This window comes from Sapajus apella, unplaced genomic scaffold, assembly GCF_009761245.1.
Source record: "Sapajus apella isolate SASKATOON/1434 unplaced genomic scaffold, GSC_monkey_1.0 scaffold19, whole genome shotgun sequence".
Taxonomy (NCBI): domain Eukaryota; kingdom Metazoa; phylum Chordata; class Mammalia; order Primates; family Cebidae; genus Sapajus; species Sapajus apella.
The window spans coordinates 10,722,770-10,739,604 of NW_022436959.1; the positions used below are offsets into that span (position 1 = coordinate 10,722,770).

A 16,835-nucleotide genomic window follows, 5' to 3' on the forward strand; every position below is an offset into this window, starting at 1 on the left:
GGCAGGTCTCGGGTTGCAGGTGTGAGGACAGCAGGCTTTGGGCCAGAGCCTGATCAACGGTGCTTGGAATTCACCAGGTCTGCACATGGCAAAATGATCCAAATAATTATCCTTTGTGGAAGCCATAATATTTCACTTAGAGGAAGGCCGTCAGATCCTTGGGCAGCTCAGCCCTCCTCCACAGGATATAAACTGCTGAAGTAGACCCCAGAGTGCAGGGCCATTTACGAAGACATCACGCAATTCACAGGACGTTTCAGTGCAGACACTGAATGAACTAATTCTGCTAATAGAGTATTTGATTTAATGGCACATTAAAGGGGAAAGGGGAGCGCCGAACACATCCTTCAGCGCAGCAGCTGATGGGTTACTGTAGATATCATAAGCGAAGGAGCCAAATTCTCTCCTGCCTTCAGAACAAGCGCCAGCCACCGGAGCAGAGGCGGGTCGTTTTGCAAGTCAGTTTTAGTTCAGCAGCTTAGAGCAGAAATCATCGAGTTCATATAGCTCTTCTGCGCAAAGTTTATAGTGATTGGTTGTTAAGACTCTGACCTACAAGTCTCTTTTTCTTTTTGTTTAAAAAAAAAAATGTGGCTAGATCATGCCAAAGTGAAGTAAATAGAAATAGGGTAGCTTGGTGGATCAGCACATTACTTTTCTTTGTCGTTTTTTTCCATCTTTTGCCCTTTGGTTCCTTCTCCCATTTTTGAGCGCTTCCAATGTCCCAGTCTCTGGGCTAAGCTCTTCACAAGAATGTATATGTATTTACATGCATCTCATTGTTTCACTGGGAAGAAGGTGCTATTCCCAGCCTATTTTACAGACAAAGAATCTGAGGTATGGAGGGGCAGAAATGAGATTTAAACTCAGATTTTTCTGTCACCAGAAGCTGGCTTCTTAATTAACTCTACAAAGTATGATTCTATCAGCGAGAAAATGGAAGATAGAATAGATTGTGCAAAGTTCTGGAGAATCTACAAAAAGCCTACTGTAGCTAGTGTGTACAATGCAAGCCAGAGAGAAATTGGCCAGATGGGGTGAGAGGTGAGCTGAGCTCCTCAATTACTACCACCCCCAAAATAAGCCCAAGCATGGGATATTGAGGTAGGAGGATTGCTTGAGCCCAGGAGTTCAAGGCTGCAGTGAGCTGTGATCACACCACTGCCCACCAACATGGGCAAAAGAGCAAGATCCTGTCCCTAAAAATTTTTTTTTTAATCTCAAGCCAGAAGTGATTTTCTTGAGGACCAAACAAATACATGTGTGTATGTGTGTATATATACCCCCAAAAATGTATATTCAGAGCAAAACTTTTAATTTTTCAATTTCAAATTCAGTTCTTCGATTAAAAAAAAAAAGTGCTTGCCTAAAACTAGCCAACGGGAATTTTATTGTTTTTGTTTTTTGTTTTTTAAGATGGAGTCTCTGTCACCCAGGCTGGAGTATAATGGCGTAATCTCAGCTCACTATAACCTCCACCTCCAGGTTCAAGCAATTCTCCTGCCTCAGCATCCTGAGTAGCTGGAATTACAGACACTCACCATCACGCCCAGTTAATTTTTATATTTTTAGTACAGACAAGCTTTCACCATATTGGTCAGGCTGGTCTTAAACTCCTGACCTTGTGATCCACCCACCTCGGCCTCCCAAAGTGCTGGGATTACAGGCATGAGCCACCGTGCCCAGCCTAGAATTTTTTTAAATAAAATTTTACCATCTATCTTTTCTCCCCCAGGACCCAAACCCTAATTCTGAACAGTGGCAAATATGAGTGCTTTTCGCTTGTTCAGTTTGTAGTTGTCCATAGCCCCCTCCTACCTGTTGTTTCACTCAGCTGTCAGGATGTTTTCTCTGAAACTGAAATCTGATTTTGGCAATCCCTCCAAAGAGTTTTCCCATAAAATAGGGGCTCACTTTTCTAGCATGACTTACCAAACCCTTCACTGTTCAGCCCAGCTCCCCTCTCTCCACATGTGCCCATTTTCCCTCTATCTTGCATTGTACACGATGGCTACAAGAGTCTCCTTGTAGATTCTTCAGGACTTCTGCCCATTCTTTGACTGGATAATCAGAATCCCTGCTTCATTTTTTAAATCAGCACAGTGGCTACTCCTCCAGCCAGTCATGGGGGATTCCTTCTCCTTGCCCTATCTGGGTTGGAGGCTGCCTCTATCAGAAGCCTGAGCTTACTTCTATCACAGCCGTGTTCCTTTTTGTCACCCTGGACCTTGAGAACAGGGACAATGTTCTGTGCACCATAGTATCCTCAGTGCCTGGCACAGTGATTCAATGTTGACCACGTAACAGAATCACTCAGAAAGTCTGACTTAGTCAGAGGTAGGGTAGGGTTGAGAACCTCTGGCCTAATCAAGGCTTGCTGACCAATTGATTGAATGAATGAAAGAATGAATGAACATACTGAGGCACACAGCCTTGAGACCCTGGCCAGCCTCCACCACTCACTCTGCCCTGAAGTACTAAGGATTTGTTTAACAAGGCTTCTTGGTTATACACTGGGTCAGGAGGCTGCAAATCTAGACCCAGAATGTTCATGGACTCTTGGTTGACTTTAAGACCACAAATGAACTTCCACTTGGCCCAATACACAAAACAGGAATGATGATTCCTTCCACAAGAATAAACCTGAAAAACACTTTCTGCAACTAGATGGCAGATGCTGTGAGGTTACCAATTCTGACTCAAAATGATTTCCCTTTTCTCCTTGATCAGTTCAGAATCAAGTTCTCTGCCAGCCAAGAATACTAGAATGCTTGGTGGCAGGAAGGAGTGCCACCACTGCCTAAGAACCCCTGGTAATACCTTCCTGGGCTAAGGGACCATCATCCTATCATTCTAACACAGGCTGTGCCCCAGGCAGAAGCTTCCTCTTCCTTCCTGTCTGCCCCATCTCTGATATCACAGTAGGAACAACCTCACCATCACAGCCAAGACTGGAATGCCAGTCACGGATCCATCCAACCTTGTCCTTCCATTGCTGAGAACTGCAAGCATGGAGAGAGAGATTGCTGGCTAAGCCTACACTCCTTTGTCCTCATTCTGAGAGGAAAAAAAGCCAGAAGTCCTAGAGAGTTTAGCTTGCAGAGCCCAATCTCACACACTATAAAATAGTTGGAGATCTCTTACATTTGAAAAATCACAGCTGCATGCTCTGCCTTCCAGCATCAAGCAGGAGAAATGAGACAAACAAGCTTTGAAAATAAATCTGACTCTCTTGCGGCTCCAGATAGCCGACAAGTGTTCGTCCATCTGCCGCAAGCGTTCACACTGTGAATTCATTGATTTGATCATACTCTCGCATAATTGATCGAGGACAAGACTGGCTTCCTGACTTGCCTCCATGTTTTCTGTCTGATGTCTTCCCAGCATTGCTCTGTCTGCTTTAGGCGTGGCAACGAAGAAGAAGCCACTGATTTTTTCAGGACTTTTCGGTGGGATGACACATACGCTATTGGTTTTCCCAAAACGGTGTACTTTTCAAGTTCTTGAATGGCAGCAACTGCTATTTGTATGCTTCTTTCCCCTGAAATATTTCTCCCAATCTTCACAATGCCATCTGCATCCTCTCCACCCTACTGCCCTATTGTATTTATAGGAAGTGAAAAGAAAAACTAGAGGTCCATTGGAGCCTGGCAGCCACTATCGCCTGACACAGAGCAATGGTAACTGCAGAAGTGTCATATGAAATATTAGCCCCAGGAATAATACTGATCTTCCTCCTCTCAGCAACTGCAACAACCCATCCGCCTCTCTGCAATTGTGACATTCAGATGTCACCACCATTTCATTAAATGGGATCAAAACAGCTGTGAGGATTTCTGTTGTATTTTACAGCACAAAGTCATCATAACTTACTTTACAAAGCAGCTTGAAGCTAGCAGGCATGGCTGAAAAGGAAAAGCTGATTGCAAAAGGACGAACGTGAAAGAGGGACAAACTGCCCAACATCGTGGGGGCTGGTGGAGCTGGGTGACAGCTGGGAGCCCCTGACTCGCTGAAAAGAACCCAGGAGCACATGCTCATGTGGTCACTTGCAATTGTGTATTGATCAAAGATATATCACAGTACAAGTTGAGTTTAGCATCCCATAAACATGCACCTAGATGCCAAGATTCAGTTCAGCCTAAGAGAGATCACTATCTGACCACTTCTAGGGACAGAAGCTCAGGCAATGTAATACTTCCAGTCCTGTCTCCAATCTGCAATATGGCCCCCTGCCCCGACTCAGTGAAAAATCCCTCAAAACATGGTTTCTAAAACTTGGGAGGCATGCCAGTTTCCTCAGCTGGACAGCATGACCAGAGCCATGTGGCTAAAGAGTTAAGCCACCTACTTTCAAGCGAGGCAGAAGCTGGGTCTGCATTCTGCCTGTGCCACCTATTGTCTGTGTCACTGGGAGAACTACTAAACCTCTACTCCCCAGTTCACTCATCTGTAAAATGGGCTTCATAGGGTAGCAGACTTTATCAGTGCCCTGCTCTGCCCTTCAGCCTTACCACTTCCAGCCGCATTCTTTGCCTTAAGGCTTTTTCTGGGGGGTCAGAACCCACAGTGCCTGCTCACCTGGCAGGCTGGGTCCACTAGAGAATTAATGCTCCCAGGACCAGCTCTCAACCAATGAGGATGGGAATGGATGTATAAATGTGCGTCACATATAGGAACCTCAGCTCCCTTGCCCCTTGAGTGGGATAATTCTAAGACACAGGTTTTATGCCAACTCCTAGATTTCCCACAGCAGGCTCAAACTCCAGTTGGCCACAGTGGTAATGTGCTTAACAACAAACCCTGTGTTAGCTGCCTCCCCTCTTAGTCTCAATTCCCCACTCACCTCTGGGAGTTCCTGAAATCGTCTCACCCCACATCATATTTATGTAATGTGGCTGATCAACGCTACATTCTGACAAAGTGAACCACTTGCTGTCCCCCAGGGCCACAGTCCCACTCCTCCAAGGACAGCACAGAAAACTTATCACAAACTCCATCTTTTTTCTTGACTTCTAGTATATAACTGAGACTGTTTCCACAGGAAAAAAAGAATCTGTGAATAAATTTTCTTCTCTTACCCTTTTAAGGATTCAGGCATTCAAAAAATGAGCAACTATACACCAAGAGCTTAGATTTCCTTGGTAATGGTACTACTTCAGAATTAGCAGTTATTAGTGGGAAGGTTGAAGTCTGGAGCTTGTTAGCACATTTAGTTGGAACAAAGGTGTTAATGAAAGTAGTGTTTGCATTTATTTCTCATCAAGGCTAAATGAAACTGGGTAGAAGAGTCAGATCAAGTTCATCTTCTGGTGGAAAAACAATTCAGCGCACAGACTCTCTTAATCGAGAGACAGTCACGTAGGGATAGCAGCCAGTATTGTCATTACTCCCCATTATTTGAATGCTGGCTTCAGGGTCAGGGCACCTATGCAAAGGAGTATCTGTGGCCTGGGCATCTCAGAGCCATTTATAGCTACACAATGCAGTCATGGCACTTGGCAGAGGCTGCCATTTTCTAGATGACAGAACCAGCATTTACTCCCTGTGGAGAGCCGATTCCTCTCTGAGGGTCTACAATCTTTGTGAACTCTGGGGATCCTGAAGTGTGTCTCAGGGTGACTCTTGTTTCCCTTTTCCCCACTTTCTAATCAGTTCAATGTCAGACCTGTTTCAATGCTGATGGGCCACCACCATCCTTGGGGAGTACTCTGATCCCTTTTCTGTTCATTTAAGGGATTTAGGAATGCTTGGTAGACAGCCACTTATTAGAACCAATGAGGCCCGTATAAAGCTTAAGAGATGCTAATGAACCTGCTCTGGGCTGTCAGAGGACTTCTTCCTCTGGTGTCTTGGACAGTCCCATAACTTGTCGATAGACAGGGCTGTTTCAGAAAATAGCATTCTTTATGGTGGCAATTCAGTTTCACATGCGAGTCCTCGACAGCAAAAGGTATTTAAATTTAAAAGCATATTTTGATATAAAGTCTATGGAAACCCCTCTTCTCTCCCAGTTTATTTGGATACTCTTACCAAACAGAGACCTTGGGGCTGGCTGCTTCATGCCTATTTCGTTTTCCCACTCAATCCATTTTCACTGAAAAGGAGACATAAGCAGTGAAGCCAATATAGTTTTATTGGATCCAATGCACTGCCACTAAAACAAATATATGTACACTCAGGCCAATACACTTTTATTAAAACAAATAGAATTTAATTCAAACCAGCATTCAATACGTTTTCTCAAAGCAATGAAATTAAGCTCTACCAGTACTTCTGCTCAATATGTTTTCTCAATCAAATCCATTTGAACAAAGTGAAATATATTTATCATAGATAACACATTTTTATTAAAAACAAATTCACTGAAACCAAGTTTCCCTTTGAACTGATAGATAGAAATTCTAACCAATTGCACAATTAGATCTTAGAAACGGATGTATTTTTACTTTAGCAAAAAGCATTTCGATTCCAGTCCACTTTAAAACACACTAATGAATAATAAAGTTGCCCCAACAATGTCTTTAATGGAATATTATTTCCAAAGTATGTCCTTTGAGGTTGAAGCACAGTCTAGAAAATTTTTTTTAATGTAGGGAAAAAGAATAGTGCTGGAATAGGATTACAATAACTTCAGATATTTAACGATTAAATATTTATCCTACCTATGCGTAATTAAAAGTGTTGTTGGATGTGCACAAAGCATAAAGACAGGCTTGGGGGTATTTTTTAGTTGCATTTGCTACTATACCACATTAGCCAGAAAAAACTTTCCTTGTCATTGATGAAAAATACTCTCTTTTCTCATCTGTCTGAGGTTAGCTAGGGATTGCCATGCATAGAGAACTTGATGGTATGGGAGGTCATTTATTTGTGTGGCTCTTTAGAGGGACTTTCAGTTTTGGTGCCTAGATCACAAACCATATTCAAGTCTTCTGAAGAACCATGGAGAAGGAGAACAACTTACAAATGCCACGCACCACTTGGGAAGTAACAAACTCACTACAAACAGGTGTATCCAAATATTTCCCACCTCTCTGCAGAGCCACTAATGCTCCTGACACAAGGCAGACTCCCAGGTAGAAAAGCACCTCTGAAGAAACTAGAGCTTACCCACAAGGAATATGAGGGCTCTAATCAGTGGCCACTAGGAACCCCTCCCTGCTGCCTCCACGGTGGCCCCACACTCTGTCTTTTCTGCTCCCATCCTACCCCAAGGCTGTAGGATCTTAGGATAGAAATCTTCTGCCCTCACTAAGCAGCCCAGAGAATGCTCCTTAACCCAAGACTGTGGGTTCTCAGTAATGCTTCCTCCTTCCTGTCTGGAAAAGTGCAAAAAGTATAGATATGCCCACAAATTCACTGGGCAAATAATGTATTGACCTCCGGGGGATCCTGGCCTTGAATAGACTAGACCTACCTTCTCTGAAACACAACTTGTAATGGAGAGTACCCTTAGAACAGTCAGCACCAGAGGTTCATCACAGAATTGTTTAAAAGGATGAAATGTTAGAAACCCAAATATCTAGCACCCAGGGGATTGGTTAAACATACTGTAATAATATCTTCCTGATGTATTCTATAGTATTAATATCAATACACTATCATAAGCCTTCAGTAACATTGTAGAGGTATTTAATTGAATGGGAAATATTCATAGTATATTATTGAATGAAAAATGTTTAAAAGATATAGCAATTTCTTTGCAAAATAGATACGCATATCTATGCATAAACAAAAACATGGGGCGATGACGCTAAAATGTTAATAGTGGTAAGTGAGTGATAGATTATAGATTTCTCCCTCTCTCTCTCCCCCTCTTTTAAGCCATATTTTACAAATTTCCTGCAATGAACATGTATTACTTTCGATATAAGCAAAAATTATTTAAAAAGTGGTCATTTTTTAAAAGATGGTGTTAAGACCAATTTAAAAGGTAGTGAGCAAATGTTGGGCCAGCTTCTGTAATCTTAATTCTGTAACCTTAATTCTTCTGTAATCTTGATTCTGGTGTCTTTCAGAGAGGGTCAGTTCTTTGTTTCAGGTCTTGTTCTTTGTTCTTTTGCAAAACTCTATCTGAAGGCTTTCATCAAACTGGTCATTCAACATGCACTTAAACAAGAACCCAGGTAATAAATTCTGCCTTGAGTTTGTTCCAGGAAGCGGTATGGCTCAACACAAAGGATATGCATGCTTTATGTTGTCAGACGATATAAACTGTGTTGCCCAGATTCTCCCTTTTGCCTTAGCTCAGAGCTATGCATGGCTGTTTTAATCGTCTCATCTCAGATGCCTAGCAATATCTGATTCCTCTGCTCCTTTTCAGTCATTTCAATTCTGCTTTCTTACTCTATCATTCTGGTGCTTTTATTGCATTTTCTTATAAAAAGAGATCCAGATATATTTTGGAAATAGATTTGAATTACAAAAACATCCTATAGAAGCAAATCCTAAACAAATATAAATATTTGATCATGATTATGCAAAGAAAGCTCCTGCTTCCTCCTCTGTGTCTACAGAGACCCTTAGGAGTAACTCCAGGGAGAATGAAAGCTTGGGAGTCATCCCATCCCTCGCTCAGGTGCAAAATCCCCTGCCCTCTGCCTGGCACTGTTAGGGAAGGATCAGTTTCTCTGCCTGGAGGGGCAGCCTCCTGTGGCCTGGATGCATTGGAGCCTGAACACTGGAACAGAACCTCCTTCATTAGCAGTCTCCATGTGCCGTTCTGGGGAGGATTTGCTCTTCTGGACTTCTTCATGCACAAGATTCCTAGTCATGGCTTCAGCCCCTCTAGTTAGTTCACTGGGTCCTTATTCCCTGTTTTCCTGTGCCTAGCTGTGAGGTTGGAGAATGCAGATGAGAAGGAAAAAGGGGGTAGGGATGGTATGGTGTTTGGTGGTAGAGAAAGAAAGATACAGACAGAGAAACAAGACAGATACACTCAGACGTGGAACATGTTTAATTAAATTGACTTTATCCAGTTGCAGTTGAAACCAGGGTGGAAATAATTGCTGTTTCTTTTATTGTTTTAGGTGAAAATGGTAGAAATAAATGGAACTGTCAAAGTTGTAAACCTTCCCATCTTCATTATAAATAAAGAATTAAGAAGTGAAAAGTAGTAAACAGAAAGACAGGGGTTCCAAGATTTCTTTTTCTTCCTCCAAGGCAATGTCACCATGGAGCTTAGCACTGAGGCACCCTGCTTTCTGTCCTGACAGTCACTTCATTTTCTCCTCCCTTGAAAAGAGTGGCCCAGAGCACCCCCAATCCAGTCCAAAGCCAGGCCTCTCCCAGCCTGAACTTCTTCATAAACCAGTTATCCTCCCTCACTCACCTTCAAAGCATCCCACTCACCAGTTCTTTCTAGTCCTGGGGAAAATGCCTTCTCCAGAAGCTGTCCATGCCTTTGCCAATCTAGCCCCCTTAATGACCCTTTGAGGCAAACACCTTATCCCCACTTCACAGAGGTGGAAACTAAGCTTCATAGAAGTTGAGTAACACAACCCAGGTCACACAGCTCCAGCTAAGTGACAGAGCTAAGGTTCAGGCCACTCAGCTGACTCCAGTGTGGTGTGCCACCCTGTTTCTCACTGCTTTCCTGTGAAATCTCAAGGATTGTCTAGCTCAGTGTGCACCTGGGGAAGAAGAGGAAACTGAAGCCCAGAGAGGTGAAGTGGCTTTCCCAAGACCACTCCAACTATGCCACCTATCCTTGGCCTGTTTCCACTTGACCACGCAGCATGGCTCCTTATATTCAAATGCTTTAGCTAATATATTCAGATCCTAAAAACCTGCTCCTAAAATTACTGCAAGCACTTTCCAAGAGAAAGCACCTTAGTTGCAGTCTCTTTCCACATCCTTTTTAAAAACCAGAAGTCTCTAATTCAGCTGTGATCTTGTTTCATCTCCTATAATTCCCTGTCTCTGCCCTCAGGTGGGGGTGCTAATGTGTGACCACATGGCTCTAAAATGGACCAGCGGGAAGGGGAAAAGTGTTGGAAAAGACAGAGAATCAGCTCTCTCTCTCTTGCTCACTCTTGCTCTCAAACACTCCCTCTTTCTCTTCCTTTCCATCCCGTTGTCCCCCCGGGGTCTCTCTGCTGGGCTTACAAAGTGACCAAAGCCAAATGCTGGTCTGTGAGAGAAAGAGGAGGCAGACACATCGGGGAACTGAGAAGTACTTTGAAGCACCCCACTCACCATGGTATGAGGAGAAAGTTGGCCACATCCCTGGCAACTGCTGCTTCTCTTGGACTGGGAAAGGGGCATTTGCTTGTTTCTATCAGATTCATGGATACCACCAAGAAAAGAGGTCAGTCTGAGGCATTTAAGGTTTGTTGAAACACAGAGGTTTAACTGGTGATTGAGGTACATAGGGTGATATAAAGAGCATGGACTTGAGAATCTGATGGGTTTTGTTTAAAGTTAGGACTAAGCTACTGACTAACCACCCTGCTAATTGTCTTTGGGAATTATTTAACCTCTCTGAACCTCAGCTTATGCATGTAATAGGACACTAGCACACAGTGGGCTACACTAGCACACAGTGGGCTATCTATCTATCTATCTATCTATCTATCTATCTATATATTTGTTGAATTGAAATGGGAGTATTCAAAATCATTTGGGTTGCTGGCTTAAAGTAAGCAGAATAATTCAATACCTGTCCATCTGGAATCGAATTGTCCAATTTGGAGTTTCAAACATAACAAAGATCCTAGTGACCTAATATTATTGGGATAATCCTAAAATTTATTAGGAGATCGGCAAGCTCCACGATGATTGTGTACTGGAGGAAATGCACAATGCACATAGACCTTCCTAAGGGTAAAAGATTGATGTGAATTTGCAGCACTACTTAATTATGAATAATTGTTGCATGACCACACACACACAAACACGCAAACACAGAACTCACACTATAAGAAAGGAGGGGTAAATCATGACATTTGACCAAAATTAGCTCTTGTAGAGCTCAGCAATGAGGCTAAGTTTCCTCCCTAATATCTTAACAGGCTGGAGTATACGCAGGCTTTTAAGTAATGCACTTATGATCCAAACACTAGCAGACATTTAACTGGAATCCAGAAGCATTTTGTCAAAAAGGAAAAGAACTAACCAAAGACAAAAGGAGTGTTTCCCAGCTGTTTTGCCACATCACAACTTCAACAAAACCATGCCTGTCCTTGTCTTGTCACTGATGACTCTGCCAGCAGAGTGAATGAATTGGAGCAGATTTAGATTTTGAAATATCATTTGGGCAAATTACATGGCTGGACATTGTGTTCTAGCCACAGAGAATGTTCTTTTCCTGTTGGAAGCTCCGACAACCCACTGCCATGGTGAAATGTCAGGAGCCTCTTAACATTTTTCCTGATTTCTTTAAGAGTGAACATTAGACATATTAAGAACAACAGCCCGATCATTAAACCCTGTGTGGTTCTCCTAGGAGCCAGCTCTATCGCTTTAATAAGATTACGGACAACTCATTCTCATCCCAGCCATTTATCTTCTTTGTTTACACACATACCAAGTGGCATTCTTCTTAGCATCAAAAAATAGTAATCAAAATTGAGAACAACAAAAGACCTTTCATTATTTACATTGTTAAGTAACGTCTACTTGCCTTCATTAGTTTCTAAACAACGAGGTACACTGGTTCTGATTAAACCTGACATGTGTTAATTATACCCGAGGTCTGGGATTGTTTTGTCTACAATAAAGGATTGCTGAAAGCTGAAATTTGAGGCGCCCAGGCCCAGGAAGTCACCTGTCTCTATGTGTTTCCTCAGTGAAAGTTTCCAGCCTGAGAATGGCAGAAGCGGATGTGAGCTTGTCACAGAAAGCTTCATGTTTTTTTGGCTTTGTTTGGTTTCTAAGCCCTCGGTTTTATCGCCCATTTTATGGGCTGGAGTTAAATGGCAGTGCAATGCAGCTTGCTCTCTTACTGCTCAGCACTAACAGCCATGATGAGCCATAATTAGAAGTAAAACCACCACATAAATAACATGGTAGAAAAAGTGTCACCATGAGAAGCTAGACTTTGGCAATGGGAAACTTCAGCTGGTCCTGAGTATCCAACATACTTAAGGGGCACCTCGTATTTTAGCCCAAATTTGTCTTACTAAAGCCAAAATGGGAGCCAGTTAGACTTTCAAACAAGCTTTTAAAAATAGAGAATGTAGGCTTAAACAGACTGTCTGCTGCTAAGTGTGATGCAGAAACCTGTGGCCTGGAGGCCACGACAGCTGGATGGGCTGGGAGGAAGAGCCCTGGGAGCCCGCACGTGAGGAAGGGGAGAAACAGAAGAGGAAGAGGAGGCTTGGACTCCCCCCAACGACAAGGTCTAAACATATTTCACTGCAGAGCCCAAGCATCTGCACACCATTGAGTATAGCAGCTTAGATTGACGCCAGGGAACGTGTGAGGATGCCTTGCAAATTTTGCTTTCATGACCTGCACTCAGTGATGAAGTAGGGGCACGTAGACCAGCATTTTATTCTATTTCATTATTTTATTTATTTATTTATTTCGACAGAGTCTCATTGTGTTGCCCAGGCTGGAGTGCAGTGACATGATCTTGGCTCACTGCAACCTCTGCCGCCCCAGTTCAACCGATTCTCCTGCCTCAGCCTCTCAAGTAGCTGGGATCACAGGTGCCTGCCACCACACCTGGCTAATTTTTGTATTTTTAGTAGACATGGGGTTTCACCATCTTGGCCAGGTTGGTCTTGAACTCCTGACTTTGTGATCTACCCGCCTCAGCCTCCCAAAGTGCTAAAATCACAGGAGTGAGCCACCGCGCCCAGCCTAGACTAGCATTTTTGAGCACCTACTATCTCCTTGCCATTTTACTTCAATTTTAATTCTCATGAGAGCCTTAGGATGCCAAGGAAAAGGAAGAGAAAATAAATTGTGTTCTGTGCCTGAAAATGGTCTTGAAGAAACAAGAAACAGCAACTGGAGCAGAGTGGGCCTGCCCATCTGCAAAGAGGCACCAGTAGGAGTTAACATAAGGCATATCACATGGATGCCATAGAACTATCACAGCAATTTCTTTCTGAGTCAGCCACTATTGTACAGGGGATTAGAAAACAAACTCAAAAGAATAAACTTGAAATGGAAGGAACATGCTTTGTAGTCCAGTGTTTTTCAAAGCATACACAATTTTAAAAACTGATTTAAGTATATTCATTTGCTTTCTAGAGTAAGTCCTATGTATATTTCTACTGATCAGCCAGAATAGTAAAGGTCTGATCTTCATATGGAAGGAAAGGGGACATTATTTGGATATTCTGGAAGTCCACACATATTCTTTACAGAGGGTGATTTGCTTTCTCCTTTTCTCCCTTCCCTTGCAAAATCACGCAAATAAACAAGAACAAAAACCAAACCAAAACAAAATTATTGAAAACTACTGTGTTGAGGAGTTTTGTTTTGTTTTGACTGTGTCTGGTACTAAGCAGTGTGTTTAGTGAAATGGCTTTAAACTTAACCAGGAAATACAGCTCCATTTCACATGTGGATTTTGTCTGCATTTACATCTCTGCAGGCCTCACATGCCGTGACACCAAACATTTTTTTAATTAAGATATGAAGTGCTCTTTTTTGTGGACCTGCTGTATTCTAACAAATTTACTGCACGTCTCAGAAAACACATAGCTTTGCCAAAGTTGGTGAGTAGCCCAGCATGGTTTATCTCCAGCCCACAGCTCTTGCCCTGAATTCAATACTGCAGGCACAATTTAATGCTAACCCAATTTATGACTTAATGCTCTAGGGACCATAGTGGGAGATTGTTACATTATTCTTTTCTAATCCTATTTGTGTTTTAATTTGCTAAGTCTGTAATGAGGTGCATGCCTTGAATATTCAAGATCTTTCACATTGCTTTTGACTTTGTTTAATATAATAGATTTTACAGTTTGCATTAAATACCCAGGTGCTTGGTCAGTATTATCTCTTTATTTTCTCAACTACAGTGAATAAAATTACGTGATGAAAGTAACTGTGTACATGTTTCCTTGTTTATTGTAATGGTTTATTTCCTATTATAATTCTTGATTCAAATTACACCTAGTTCTCCAAAAGTCAATTCTCCATGGGCTCACTCTTCCCCTTTCCAAACAATTGTTAGTTTCTGAAGAGAAGGGCGTCTTGGCTGACAACTGATTAGTTGAAAAATAATAAGTCTTCTAGTCTCATTTATGATACTTTAATTGCACAGAAAGGGAGAAATTGAGGAAGGTAGGAAGGAAGGGAGGGAGAACTGGAGGGAGGGAGGGGAAAGGAAGGGAAGGGAAGGTGCTGTGTCACTATATGCGGCTATTTGATTTCTGGTGTTGGGCTGAAATGTACCATCCCTAATCAGAGCTGCTATATCACCCAACTCCACAGTGTGTCATTTGGTGTCCATAACTGTGTTATAGCCAATTACAGCTAAATCCTCTGTTCTGTATGCACAATCAAAGGGCGTCTGGAATGCATTTTGCTATTTTCTGAATCCTATTATTGCAGACATGTTTATTACATTCAGAAGATGGCTTTCTAAAATTACATTGGAATTGTGTGACCCACCTGCCATTTACAAACAAAATGATCTAAACATTTCTTAACAAGAAGAAAGTTCATTTAGCTCTTTCCTGGTAATTTTTCTCATGTTATTTTCTTTCGTAACTATATCTTCAAGACTCATTGCACAATGAGTCCCTAAATATCTGTTAAAATATCTAAGCTCTCCAGTTAAAGTTTAATAACCTAGCAGGTCAAAAGGGGTTGCAAACCCGTTTTTGACTCCTGTGGTGAATGCTGGCTATAATTTTCATTATTAATTTTTTTTCCAACTATGAAAAAAGGGATTGTAAAATGGATCCCAAATTATAGCCCTGAAATAGTTTAGGTTGCCTGTCAAAAGAAAAAATTTTCAAGTTCTGTCCTTAAATTTGGGGGAGGGTGCATTTTAAGAGGAAAGTGAGTGGTGTCAGAAAGACACATGATACCTATTTGAAAACATAGCATCTCATCATTAATTATTAAGGGAGAAGTGAAAGTGTTTCCAAACCAAATGCTTTCTTTTTCCCTTCTACTGAAGTTTACTCTTCTTATATTTTTCCCCCCAAGCTTACTTTATTACTGGCATTTGCCTCACAGAGCCAGGGGATATTACTACCTTTTTATTTGCTATTTTTACAGGACCCAACAAAGTGCTTTTAAAATATATAACCACTTAATTCAAGTCAAGCTTCTTCAATACTCCTTTCATTCAAGCCCTTTCTAATTTGTTTTCCTCCAGCCAGGAGCCTAGAGAAGACACTGTGATTTATGTTTTCATTTATTTATTTTATTTGGGCTTTTCATTTAAGAAAAGAAATTCCACACAACCCCCACCATCCTCCATTTTCCTTCATCTCACTCCACCCCTGCCCCCACTTCTATATTTGGACTATTAAGACTCTCAAGCCAGACTTCAGAGTTTTAAACTCATGTGTTGAGCGCTTTGACCACAGACTGGATGAGGCTTGATCTGGGCTTCTTACACCACTCCAAGTGGCATCAAGCCAGTGCTTTAGATTCAAATCTCCTTGAGGGCAGCAGCTTTATCTTTGTCGTCCTTTATCACTTCACACCCTGCTCAGTAAAGAGCTCCCAGTACAGAGACTTGGAGGAATTCAGCCTTTTCCCAAAGATGAAAGGTGCTATGCCGTAAATTTCCACAAAGAGATGATTCAAAGTGTGTGTTCAGCAACAGACTGGATCTGTTCTCCTGCACATATCAAGGTATTGTTTTCATTTGGGAGCTGGGGGAAAGGAGGTGGAGGAAATGCGTGACACATAGGAGCTTGAGCTTGGGAGTCCAGCAGCCGTGGGCGGAGTCTCCGTTCTGCTACCTCATGAGTGACTACGCGTGAGTTACTCCTGCTCCCTACATGGATTCACCCATCCATTCATTCTGTCAGCAAATAGTTAGTAGACACCCAACTATATGCCAGGCACTGAGTGGGTAGCAGGTACTGATATAAACATGATTCCTGTCCATACTGACCTAGTGGGGTAAACAGTCAGACAAACATTTCCAATAAAGCATGACAGGCATGAGAACAGAGGAGGCCAGGGAAGACTTCCCCCAAAAAAGTTATATATAAGTGACATGAGATCAGTTTCCTCAAGTACAGAATAGGGGTTAATATAATGCCTGCCTCATAGAGTCCATATGAGAATAAGTATCATAATGCATGACTGGGGCTTTCCATTGCTACCCTCATAAAGTAAGAAACTCAGGGAAAAAAATCAGTAAAGCAATTATTGTCATTATTGCTAAGTACCATCCCAGGATTCCTAAAGAAATTAATATTAGAGAATCAATTTTACCTGCAAGGATATGCAAGCTTTACACTGTAGTTCTAATTCCTTTTTTATAGAGAGAACTAAACAATAGTACTGTCTACAGAGCATTAAAGTAAATTTGAAGATAAATGAGCTAAAGTTAATAGGCACTCTCAAGTAAAAACTGCTAGCAATGGAGCTTAGGAGTAACTACTACTCTAAGGCAGAAATGGATCAAACAACTCAATTCTACCTGCTTCGAAAGAGGACTCATCTTCCCATTGAGTCCTGGACATCCCCAGCAGAAGAATGCTTCCCCAAAGCATTCTTACCAGTTTATTAAAGGTAATAAAACTTACTTTCATTTAAACATAGCCAAGAAGCATTGTTAAATGAATATCTATATATTGGGAATCATATTTGCTCATTGTAACTTAAGAATGCATTCCCACAGAAACAAACCTTGGCTCCACCTATAATGAAACAAGAGAGACCAAGGTTCATTACAGGAA

The 16,835-nt window shown here is 41.9% G+C and overlaps 1 protein-coding gene across 1 annotated transcript; it reads left to right on the forward strand.

The window, feature by feature from the left end:
* Nucleotides 1-8,467: 8,467 nt before the first annotated feature.
* On the forward strand, nt 8,468-10,527 carry LOC116557285 (uncharacterized protein KIAA0087-like; the record flags this gene model as incomplete). Its single annotated transcript, XM_032286756.1, is given in 3 exon segments — nt 8,468-8,515; nt 8,517-8,700; nt 10,067-10,527. Coding segments are annotated over 3 exon segments (507 nt in total), but the record flags the coding sequence as incomplete, so codon positions are not given.
* Between the last annotated feature and the right edge of the window lie 6,308 nt (nt 10,528-16,835).